This window comes from Rhipicephalus sanguineus, chromosome 9 (genome assembly GCF_013339695.2).
Source record: "Rhipicephalus sanguineus isolate Rsan-2018 chromosome 9, BIME_Rsan_1.4, whole genome shotgun sequence".
In the NCBI taxonomy this organism is placed as follows: domain Eukaryota; kingdom Metazoa; phylum Arthropoda; class Arachnida; order Ixodida; family Ixodidae; genus Rhipicephalus; species Rhipicephalus sanguineus.
In genome coordinates this window covers 88,822,654-88,833,464 of record NC_051184.2, presented here as the reverse complement: position 1 = coordinate 88,833,464, position 10,811 = coordinate 88,822,654, and the positions used below count along the sequence as shown (strand labels likewise).

Below are 10,811 nucleotides of genomic sequence, written 5' to 3'. Positions count from 1 at the left end.
ATTATTTTTTTCGGGCACTTAGAATGCGTTTTCAGTGTAATCGTCTAGATACTGCGTAAATAAGAGACCACTAATGCCAAAAGGAATGTTTTCCAAAAATTGACTTTTTGAATATTTGGCGACTTGACCCCGCGTCCCCCTTAAATAACTATCCGCCGGCAACAACAAAATATTCGGTTCCTTTCAAGCTGAAAGATGTTACCCCGGTCAGGAGAAAGTCTTGCAACATGTCACGCGACAAGTAAATTTGGTTGGAAAACGAGATCCGAAATATGGTAGATGCTGGCATAACACGGCCATTGGTGTCCACGTTCGCTTCACCGATTACGCTGGCCCCCACTGAAGATGAATCTCTGAGGCTATCTACTGACTACCGAATCCTCAATCACGAAAGAGACCTATTGCCTTTCCTGATGCCAAGGATCGACGGAATAAGTGAGGAAAGTGGAGGTTGCAAATAGTTTTCCCGAATAAATTATTCCACAGGATTCTGGCAAGTACCACTTGAAGAGGAATATAAGATCTACACGGCCTTTGTCACCCCCTTCAACGTATATGAGTAATCGCTTACCTTTAGTGTATAAGAACAGTGCTGCCTGGTTTCAAAAGATGACGAATTGCGTTGTGAAACACTTCTTGGAGTGTATTCTAACGCCTATGTCGACGATATCTGAGTCAATTCCAAAGACGAAACTTCACTCGCTGAAATTTGACTGCTGTTTTGACTGCAGTGTGCAAAGCTAAAATTAAAGTGACATTTAAAAAAAGTGAGTTCTTCAAAGCAAAATTACATTTCTTGAACGCTTCTGGACGGCTTTACTAAAAGTACCAAGGAAGATTCCGTGTAGCGTGTACGACAAATGAAGAAGCCAGCTATTGCACACGTGCTCAGAGGGTTTTTGGCTTGCAGACATTTTAGAAACTTCATGAAGTGCTTTGCGGCCCGATCGAAACCACTGAATAACTTATTCAGTGGAATGCAGATATTATTTGGACTGATGAGTGTCAAGAGGCCTACAACGACTTAATCTGGCCACATCATCCGACCCGGTCCTTACGCTCCCCGATTTCACTCTTCCCTTTGAACTCACGACAGACGCTTCCAACTTCGGCGCAGGTGCTGTTCTGTATATACATTTACGAAGGCAGAACAGAACTACAGGGCCACAGAGAAGTAGGCATTGGCTGATGTGCTAGTAATGAGGTATTTCGGCCCTACATCGAAGGTACAAAATTCAAACTAATCACTGATCAACAGGCGCTTACGCATCTGCTGAACATTTCTCCACCAAACTGGAGAATTGCCCGCTGTATCAGTGAAATTTGACAGTTTACTTTGAAGTCGCACATACAAGCGGACAGGAATATTAGGTGCTGATGCATTTTATCGGCTTCGAGTAATCAGTTAGTGTGGGAAAAGAAACCTGTAAACTTGCTCAAATTGGGAGCGACAGAAAAATTGAGGTCCACAGGGGAAAGTTCCGTGTTCCTGTTACGTTCGAGATAAGTGGTTGAGGAGGACCCGACGGGTTTTGGCAAACCTATTGCAAATTAAGAAGATTTACATGGCTAGGAATGAAGAAGGATGTTGGTGATTACATCACCTCCTGTCATGAGTGCCACTCAACAAAGCCAAATGCAAGCAGAAAACGGGCACTACGACAATTCCGCTCCATGCAAATGTGCCATTTGAGAGAGTGCATGTTCACTTGCCGACCTAAAGAAAAAAAAGCGAAGGTGTGTGAAAAAGTCAGTCGTTCTTAGTGTGCACTGACGAACGCTCAAGGATCGCAGCTGCCAAGCCAGGAAGGAAGAATGCCCAAACCGTCAGAGCGCTGCTTAATGTCGACATGTTTAAGGGACTAAAATGCGTAGTGTCTGACAATGGGTTTGCGTTCAGAAGCCAGGAGCTTGTAAAATGGCACAAGAAAAGAACACCACTGAAGATTACAACCCATACCACCCGTCATCCATTGGGCTTGCAGAACGGGTCAAACGAGGCTTGGAGCAATATATAGGTATGTACTCTGGATTCACAGGGGGTCGAAATGTTGCCTACAAGCAGCAGTGTCGCATCACAATATTCCATACAATGTTCGGGATGCAGTCCTGAGTATGCCGCCTTCGGCGCAGGCGTACTGTCTGCAGACGACACGCTGCGTATCAACGGAAAACTTCACCTTGAGGAGACGAAAGAAGAGTGCAGGGAGCCAACGAAGACACGGGGAGTCGCTTAACCGAGCATTTGACAATCGCCATGACAACAAGATTCCCGATAATAGTTGGCGATCTTGTTTTGATACAGAAAGGCTATTGCAGTCATAGTAAAACTTCTGGGACCACTTAAAGTGACGAAAACTGCTTAAGTGTCATGAAAATAGCCGCCATCAGCAATGTGGTTCCCTATATCCACCGGAAGGAAAAAACAAGCTACGGAGAGTGCAGTGACCCAAAGACGACAAAGAACTGCTCTGGCGGGGAAAGGGAAAAAGAACAGTAAATATTTTGTTGTGATCAGTATTGGAACGTTACAATTGATAATCAATAAAGTGAACAATGCGATCATAGTCCGGCAATGAAAAATCAAGCCCTTTTCATAAGGATGTGCCGGAACCACAATCTGATTATGAGTGAGGCCGTATTGGGGGATCGCAGAAAAAAAATTCAAAACTCGACTTCTTTGCGTACAATGCCCATGTAAATCTCAATACATTGAGCGCCAGGCCAGGGAGTCGAACTCACGTCCTCGAACTTAGGTGCAAAACACTTAAGCTGATACGCCGGCCAGTAATGCCTATGTACTGTGGACAATACCGCGAACGGATGTGTTGCCGTTAAACGATCATCGATGTAGTTGGTACGCATCCCGCGTATGAAAGAAAACGAAACGGGTGTCGATAGTAATGATTAGCAATAAGAATTCGTCGCCTATTTGTTGAAATTTAGTGAGTTGTTTTGAGTGCCAGTTCAACCGTTAGTTACGCTGTGACGCAGTTATTTCGTCATATAATTAGATATTAATTGGCTGTTCGTTAAAGCAGCTTATGAAAGTGAATCGGGCCCAAGAAATTGCCTTATGGTATGAGACATAATGTAGAGGAAAACATGGGATACCGTTAATTTATTCAATTAATTTTAGAAGTAGTAAGAGCCCTGAGACAATGTTGGTGCGAGAGATTTACCACCAAGCCTCCATGTCTGAGAAGACGGCGTCAACTGGTATGTTTCGTTCAGTGTAGTTGAAGTTCACGAAGAAAAGCAGAGTTGACAAGAATTTTTGAAATTTAAAGAGACTCTTATTAGAAAAGTTGAAAAAGTCAGCGGAATTAAGGTGATTGACCGCATGATTTCAAAGGCATACCCCATGATTTCTTTTAAAAAAAGAACATATGGATAAATTGGGTGATATTTACTGAGGGCTTTAACAGCCAAATTTGGACACCACAAGGGGACCTACCCACCCCGTGGAAAAAGGCCAATGTAGTCCTCATACCCAAACCAGGTAAACCCAAAACACTGAATAACCTTCGTCCTATTTCTTTGACTTCGTGTCTGGGGAAGCTGTTTGAAAAAGTCATACTGCAGCGACTTGAATTGCATGTTGAAAAACAGCAGCTCATGCCCAATATGATGTTCGGCTTCCGCAGAGGTGTCTCGGCACGGGACATTTTTGTCATACTCAAGGAGGAATTATTGAATCCACCTTCAGGCAGTCTGGATAACATAATCTTGGCATTGGATGTGCACAGAGCGTTTGACACTATCTCTCACGAAACGATACTACAAGGATTAGAAGATATTGCATGTGGCCAACGCATTTACAACTATGTTCAAACTTTTCTGCGGAACCGCACTGCAACTCTCGCCATGGGTCCTACAAAATCCAACCCCTTAAGTATGCCCAATCAAGGCACATCGCAAGGTTCTGTATTGTCTCCTTTTCTTTTCAATGTCGGGCTACGCAGATTGGCCATAACGCTGACTCATGAAATCCGCCTTGGCTTTGCAATGTATGCAGACATCACCCTGTGGACCACACAGGGTTCCTAGGGGGAACGCCAGAATACTCTGCAAACTGCCCTGAGTATAGTAGAAGACTACCTAAAAAAAGGCGGGATGAGGTGCGCACCGGGAGAGTCAGAATACATTCATATACGACCATATAAGTCCCGGTCTCGACGAGCACCAGAGCTATCATTTTACTTGGGAGGATCTCCACTCAGAAGAGTTAACACCCTTCGGATACTCGGCATGTACATTCAAGAAACAACGAGCGTCAAGGTAGTCCTGGATAAGCTGAGGTACGATAAAAAGCCTGACAGGACTTATCAGAAGAATCTCAAGAGGAAATAATAGCATGACTGAACACGACACGCTGAGGCGGTGCAAGCACTGGTTTTGAGCCGGCTTACCTACGCCCTCCCTTTCCAGGTAACCCGGAAAACAGAGCAGGAGCAAGCCGACATATTAATTCGACTTGCGACTAAAGCTGCCCTTGGACTACGTACCAGTACAAGCACTCAACACCTGCTAGCACTGGGGGTGCAGAATACTTTCGAGGAGTTGGCAGCTGCCACACTCATCTCCCAGCGAGAAAGGCTCTGCGGCACACCACAGGGGAAATTTCTCTTACAAAGACTCGGATTTCCACTCTCACCGCAATATTTTCAGAAGCCACCGATCTACTCTCACAAAATTTCAGACAACGCATCGTGACGCAGCCTATCCCCCGCAATATCCATCCATACCAAAAAGGACGCCGCAAAGCTCGAGTACAGAAGCTGCAACGACTAAAGGACCACCCTCACGTTTACTATACAGACGTTCGTCCTACCCAAAGCAGCAAGGGCAAGCTCCCGCCGACGCTCGCGCTGTAGTAAACCGGGACAAACTTGCCAACTGCGCGACCATACTTGCTTCATCCTCCGCGGCAGCCGAGGCAACTGCTATCGCTCTCGCCATTCGAATGGCAGACCAACAAGGTATCTCTGCCTACGTGGTCTCAGACTCACAGGCAGCTTGTCGAATGTACCTCAACGGCATATTACCAACAAGGGCCATCCAGCTACTGGGAAGCGAACTCCTCTTTGATCACGGGATAGTCTGGTGTCCGGCCCATACGGGCCAGGATGGCAACAGTTCATTGCCAAGCTTGAGTACTCAGCGGCCGAGTCCCAGGACCACCCGCCACTGAAGAGGACACAGATGATGGGGTGACACGGCGTGGCGTCCTAGACAAGCAAAGATTAGATCGCCGCATCGGGTCACCTCCTCACAAGGACCTCGACAGACACCAAGCGTGGGACTAGCGCCGCCTGCAGACCAATACCTTTCCGAATCTGCATAAGCTTCACGTCATGTACCCACAGCCATATCCCAACGCATGCCCGTGGTGCGGAGATATTCCAACACTCACACACATTACCTACCGCTGTCCCAAGCGACCGGCTACAGTGGACAGAGACATATGCGCCCAATACACACGTGGTCATGGAGGCGCGACTCGCTGAACGGACTCTGGGAAGCCAACTGGCAACCTAAGTCAGGCCTGCCGAGCCGCTATAGCCAGTGGATCCTTGGAAGAAGGGCTCCACCCGCAATGAACCACATTTTAAAAAAATAAATGTTGTTTCTCTCTCTCTTAGCAACCGTACAGACGTACTCGTCTATATTCGAGTTGCGAAGAAAGGCGCGGAGACTAAGTACAAGAAAACCATCACGCTGCATGATCGTGCTTGCACGTTTTACGAGAAATGGTCACGAGGCGCTCGCCACTGCTACCACATTTCAGCCTTATCATTGGGGTGTCTCATGCTTACTTTTGGATTCCTTCACAGCCCGATGATCTGCGCATGGAGTGTCATAGCCAAGAGACTACTCCCACACGCGACGTCCCAGGTGCCCTGTACGCCGGACTGAAATTGGCAGTTTTTCTCAGGGTAGCTGTATATGCCCAGGCGAAACCAATATTCGTCGGTTCGATGTGTGCGAAAGCTCCTACCGCGTATGTGCTGCATCAATTGTGCAAGGCCCACTGCTAGCCATGGTCCACTAAAACGAAGTGAACACAGGGTGGCAAACATTGTCGCGTATGTCTTGCGTATAATAAGTCGTTCTAAAAATGTAACCGAAAATCCTCAAAATAAGAGAAATTGATATTTGCTTTCCAGGAAGGCTCTCATTCTTCCATTTCACCCGAATCTGTCGCGAATAATTAAAAAGTTGATTAGTCCATTTAATTACTTACTGCCGTCATTCATTCCATCCGCTATGTTAAGATGTCTGCCTCTACAGAAAAAATATTTATAAAGGCAGTGACCAAACACTCCAGTCTGTAACGTTGAGGTTTTTCGGACCACCTTCTTGAACCACACTGTATTCAGACAAAGCAAAGAAACTAGGCCTACAAATGTATTTCCACATACCAGATTTGGCCTGGGAGAGATTGAATTTTTACTACAGCATAAAAAGAAGAAATTGAACGCCATCATGCCAAATATTGACCAAATGCCAAAGTAAAGTAGGTGAATCATGGAACGTTGACTTCCGTGGACTTCAGAAAGCACAAATGTTCATTGAAGAATATGAAAGCACTTAGTGAAACTGATCGTCACGTATATGTCGTAAATGTGTTTGCGCATGGCATTGACCAGTTCGTGCAATGCATACACACTGCAGTGCAAAACAAGCAAATTATTTTATCGCGTCTTGTGCAATCAGCATAGAGTCGTGTACCAACGCAGATAGACTTTGGACTGATGCAGCTCTGTTTAAAAACAGGGTAAGTGAAAGCCCCACATAAAGCCCAGAACACTTTGTCACATTCGTACGTTTTCCCAGTCATGAATGCCAGGTGTGTTGCTCACAATCGCCTTCTGCAAAAAATACAGAAATTATGCTTCATTTTTAAACTTCTATCAAGGTTCCATTATGCTTCCATAATTTTGGTGTGCTGTTGCCTAACTTGTTTTAAGTTGCCTGTTATTTGTGCGAATGTGGCAAACAAGCCGAAATGCAACCAATCAAATTTAACACGGCCGCCCGTACAGCCGGTAATCAAGAAAAGTTTAATGCTTCAATTAGACGAACACGAAGCCATACGCTGTTAATAAGCCGTTAGATATGCAAGAAGCTATTCCTACAGTGCTAGCGGCACAAAAATGAATACGGTGTAAATACACATTTCGTGAATTTTCGCCCGCGTATTATTCTGTCCGCCGTTGCCGCTGTAGTCGTGCTAGACAGCAAGGAAAGCTTGTGTCATGGGAGTCTGTGATAGGGAGTCTGTGTTTTGGCAAGCCATTTTGTGGCCTAAGAATATGTTCACATTGCGGTGTAGTGGTTGCTTAAGCTGCAATAGTAATTGCGCTGACAGCTATGAGAAGCACCGTCGCACTTTAACCGGTAAGATGTCGTGCTCGTAAACAAGATGACTCGGGTTTGACCCGGCAAAGGCGGCGGCTTCGTTGTGACAAAATCCAAGAACACCCGTGATTTAATACAAGGTGTTTCAAGAAATGTGTGCGAAAATCACTAAAAATAAGGAAATTGCGATACTTGGTTACCATCACAATTGCTTCTTTTTCGGTTGGGCAGGCATCTTAACATGGTTAAAGACATCATTAGGATAGTAATAAGAAAGTGACTTAATAAATTTTCATTTAGTGGAGGTAAGCGGTTATGTAAAGAGAATTGAAGTTCGTCATGCGAAGAACCCACCGGTGCTTTTAGATATCGAAAAAAGCGGCCTCTAGTCATATTTTGGCGTTACAAATTCAAACAATTGAGCTGCAAAAGCGAAACCGAAACACGGAAGAGCGCAACTGTCAAATTCTTCGAATTGACATTTGCATTGACAGCGTCCTTGTATCAACCATCAGTCGACTTCGTTGTGTGGTTGCGCGGGCTGCCTTGCGATTATAGCGCGCGGGCATACATTCGACACGAATCTGAGAACTATACCTCTGTATCGTTGTCTTCTTCAGTTAGGTCATCTCGTCGTCCGTTTCTGCGCTCACCGGTGCTTCGGTTTCATTTCGCCGCGGAATTCGTGAATGATTTTTAGATACGGCGGTGGAATCAAAATCTGCTCTTTTGAGCAGATTGTTTTGAAACCGATACATATAATAGCAGAGGACGACATTTCTACAGAGGACTGCCTGACACAGTGCTTTTGACTAATACAGAAGTTTAGTGATTGCGTGAAGGCGAAGCAAACGTCTGAATATTCAAAAGTGCACGGTTATAGAATTCGGCGCGCGCTTGAAAATAAACGCTGCATCTAGCGAATCGGGACAGACTTCTGCCTGTGCGATTATGGCCCTATTGTTTCGGGATGAAGCCGGTGTTAAATAGGCGCTCTTACAAGTGAAAATATTTAAGAGTATTTCTCATGTTCAATTTATTCTTTAAGGGGAACCAATGTGTCAATGACATCTTTATGATGTTGTATCAAAGATAATATTTCCAATAATATGCCAGTGATTTTACTACAAACCCTCCCCCCCACCCCACCTTGTTTTTTCTTGAAGCATATTTAATTCAGAACGACTATTTTTTTGTTTCTCTGCGCGTCGGAAATGGTAATAGCGCCGGAACGAAGGGCAAAGCGCATGTGTACGCGAAATAACAAATTTCCATAGTTGTGGGAGGGCAGACTCTACCAGAAAGAAAGTACCTCTAAGCAAAAATGGAAAACTGAGAGAACTGCGGGTTTTAGGTCGTAAAGACCAACTGTTCTCCCCAAAAGCACCCTGGAACAAGCGGATGCACATGTCTCAAGTTGGGGAGTAACGTTAGGGTTAGTTGGAAGGGAGCAACAGAAGGACGAACGGCACATTTGCTATCGGCGCGCAACCGTTGCGCTCCTGCAGGACGCACCCTGTATCGGTCGATGCATGGGCCACTTTCTTGCGGGTGGCAGTAAGGAACTATTGTAAACTGAACAGGGAGATACGCACGCTATAGGAACATTTAGCTTGTACGTACTTTTTACATACCACGTTACCCGAACACATGTTTTAGAAAAGTTTTAGTCCCCGTACGTAAACGGTTACGTAAGTACGTAAACGGTATCTTATGTTTGAATAAATCATGAAATGGTGATGATAAAGGCATTCATTATATTTGATTTAGATAATATTGTACCACCGCTGCGGCAAAATCACGAGGGGTTTTTAGCGTTACAGTATCCCGGTATACGCAAAGGGGTGTTGAATACCGGGTTATTCGACGATGGTGTTGCCATCTTGTGACGCTTCGTGCAACCATAGTGTGGGCACGTTTGTTTCGCCTAGTGGTTTTGAGTAAAAAAATGATTGAAAAGACAACTCATTCGTAATTATACCGCGGCAAGGCATTTACACCAGAAGTACAACGCACGATGTTTCTGCAATAACAATTTTTTGCTTGCCTGGCTTACCTTGTTCCCGCTAGATGGCGTCACCTATTCAGCCTGTCGGGGTATTTATGTCGAGGCTTCTCACGTTTTTACGGCTTCGGTATTCGATTTCTAGCTCACTCTAGTGACTTTAGACGCTGAAACAAGGTGATCGCAATTGGCGCTCGCACTTCGGCTTATTTTTACTCGGCGGCTGGAGCCTCGGCAAAGCGGGTATCGCGAGTAGCCGCGAACAAATGTGGATTTGCGAGATAGGGCCGTAAACGTAAAGCCGATCCGGCGAGTAGTTCACGTTCCGTAAAGGCATGCGCATGCACAGATTCCTTCTGGCAACTCGTAACATGGTAGCGTAAAGCTAAAAGCCCCTAATACAAGCTAAATGTTCCTAATAAAAGGCATGGTTGCACTAGAACGCCAGCACCTGAAGCTGCCGTCGTCGCAAGTTAAATGGTGTGTTTGCATATAACATTTGGCATAAATATATAGCCTGAGAATGTGGCAATAAAATGCGAAGCTTCGCGGTAGTTTGGCTTTGCATTTTATCTCAGAGCAAATGGACGTTATCAGCTCGGGCTGTGTTGTCTTTTCAAAGGGGAGGTGACCTCCCGCAAAAACATAAAATAGAATTATATAATATTGATATTAATAATAATATGATAATGAAGAAAACACACCTCAGGGCCAAAAATAAAAAAAGAAATTACTGGCCTTTTAGCTAGCGCAAAAGGGAGCTCTGGCAAAGCCTGTGTTTTCGCGAGAGACTCATTACCCTGGAGTTTTAAGATGTTCAAAGTGTTACTTTCCATTCTCTTTCGAACATCACCACTGCTTTTGCACGCCTATGCTGATTTCATTAACGTGTCAGAACGCGCAGCGACCCGTCGCTAACTGCGTAACCCCGCTTCTGTGGTGGTTTAGTGGTTAGCGTACGCGCATGGCGATTCAGTGGTCGCGAGTTCGAATCCTGTGTGTTTGTTGCAATTTTTCTGAAATTTATTTCTGAATGATGTGTCTGTATATCGTTTGTACATCTAAACAAATGTCTGTATAAACCTCAATATGCTCTATAATTCAATCAAAAACGATTTTTTTTGGCCCAAGAAGAAACTAGGGTAACGGGAAGGAGCATCCGTTGCTCCCTTGAGGAGCATCAGGAAGGAGTAACAGTTGGTCCTCAAGGAGCAACTGGGGGGACTAACCGTTCATCTCCTGAAGGAGCACTGAAAGAAGAGCAACGGTTCATCCCATTGCCGTTGCTCCTTTTAGGAGAGTAATGGGAGTGGCAATGCACTTGCCAGCGGGGGTATAGGGAGGAACCCCTATACCGCCGTTGCTCTCTTTTGGCTTAGAGTGTACCGTGAATACGATCACCGCCCGGGCTTGAAAGCGTCACGACTTGGGCGCAAGCATA

General features: G+C 45.2%; 1 protein-coding gene across 1 annotated transcript in view; it reads right to left on the bottom strand.

The window, feature by feature from the left end:
- Positions 1 to 6,840: 6,840 nt before the first annotated feature.
- Positions 6,841 to 10,811, bottom strand: part of LOC119405990 (uncharacterized) — an 83,243-nt gene continuing 79,272 nt past the window's right edge. Inside the window, exon 5 of the mRNA XM_049419484.1 lies at positions 6,841 to 6,875. Within this exon, the coding sequence (XP_049275441.1) occupies positions 6,841 to 6,875 (35 nt within the window). The remainder of the gene's footprint in view (positions 6,876 to 10,811) is intronic.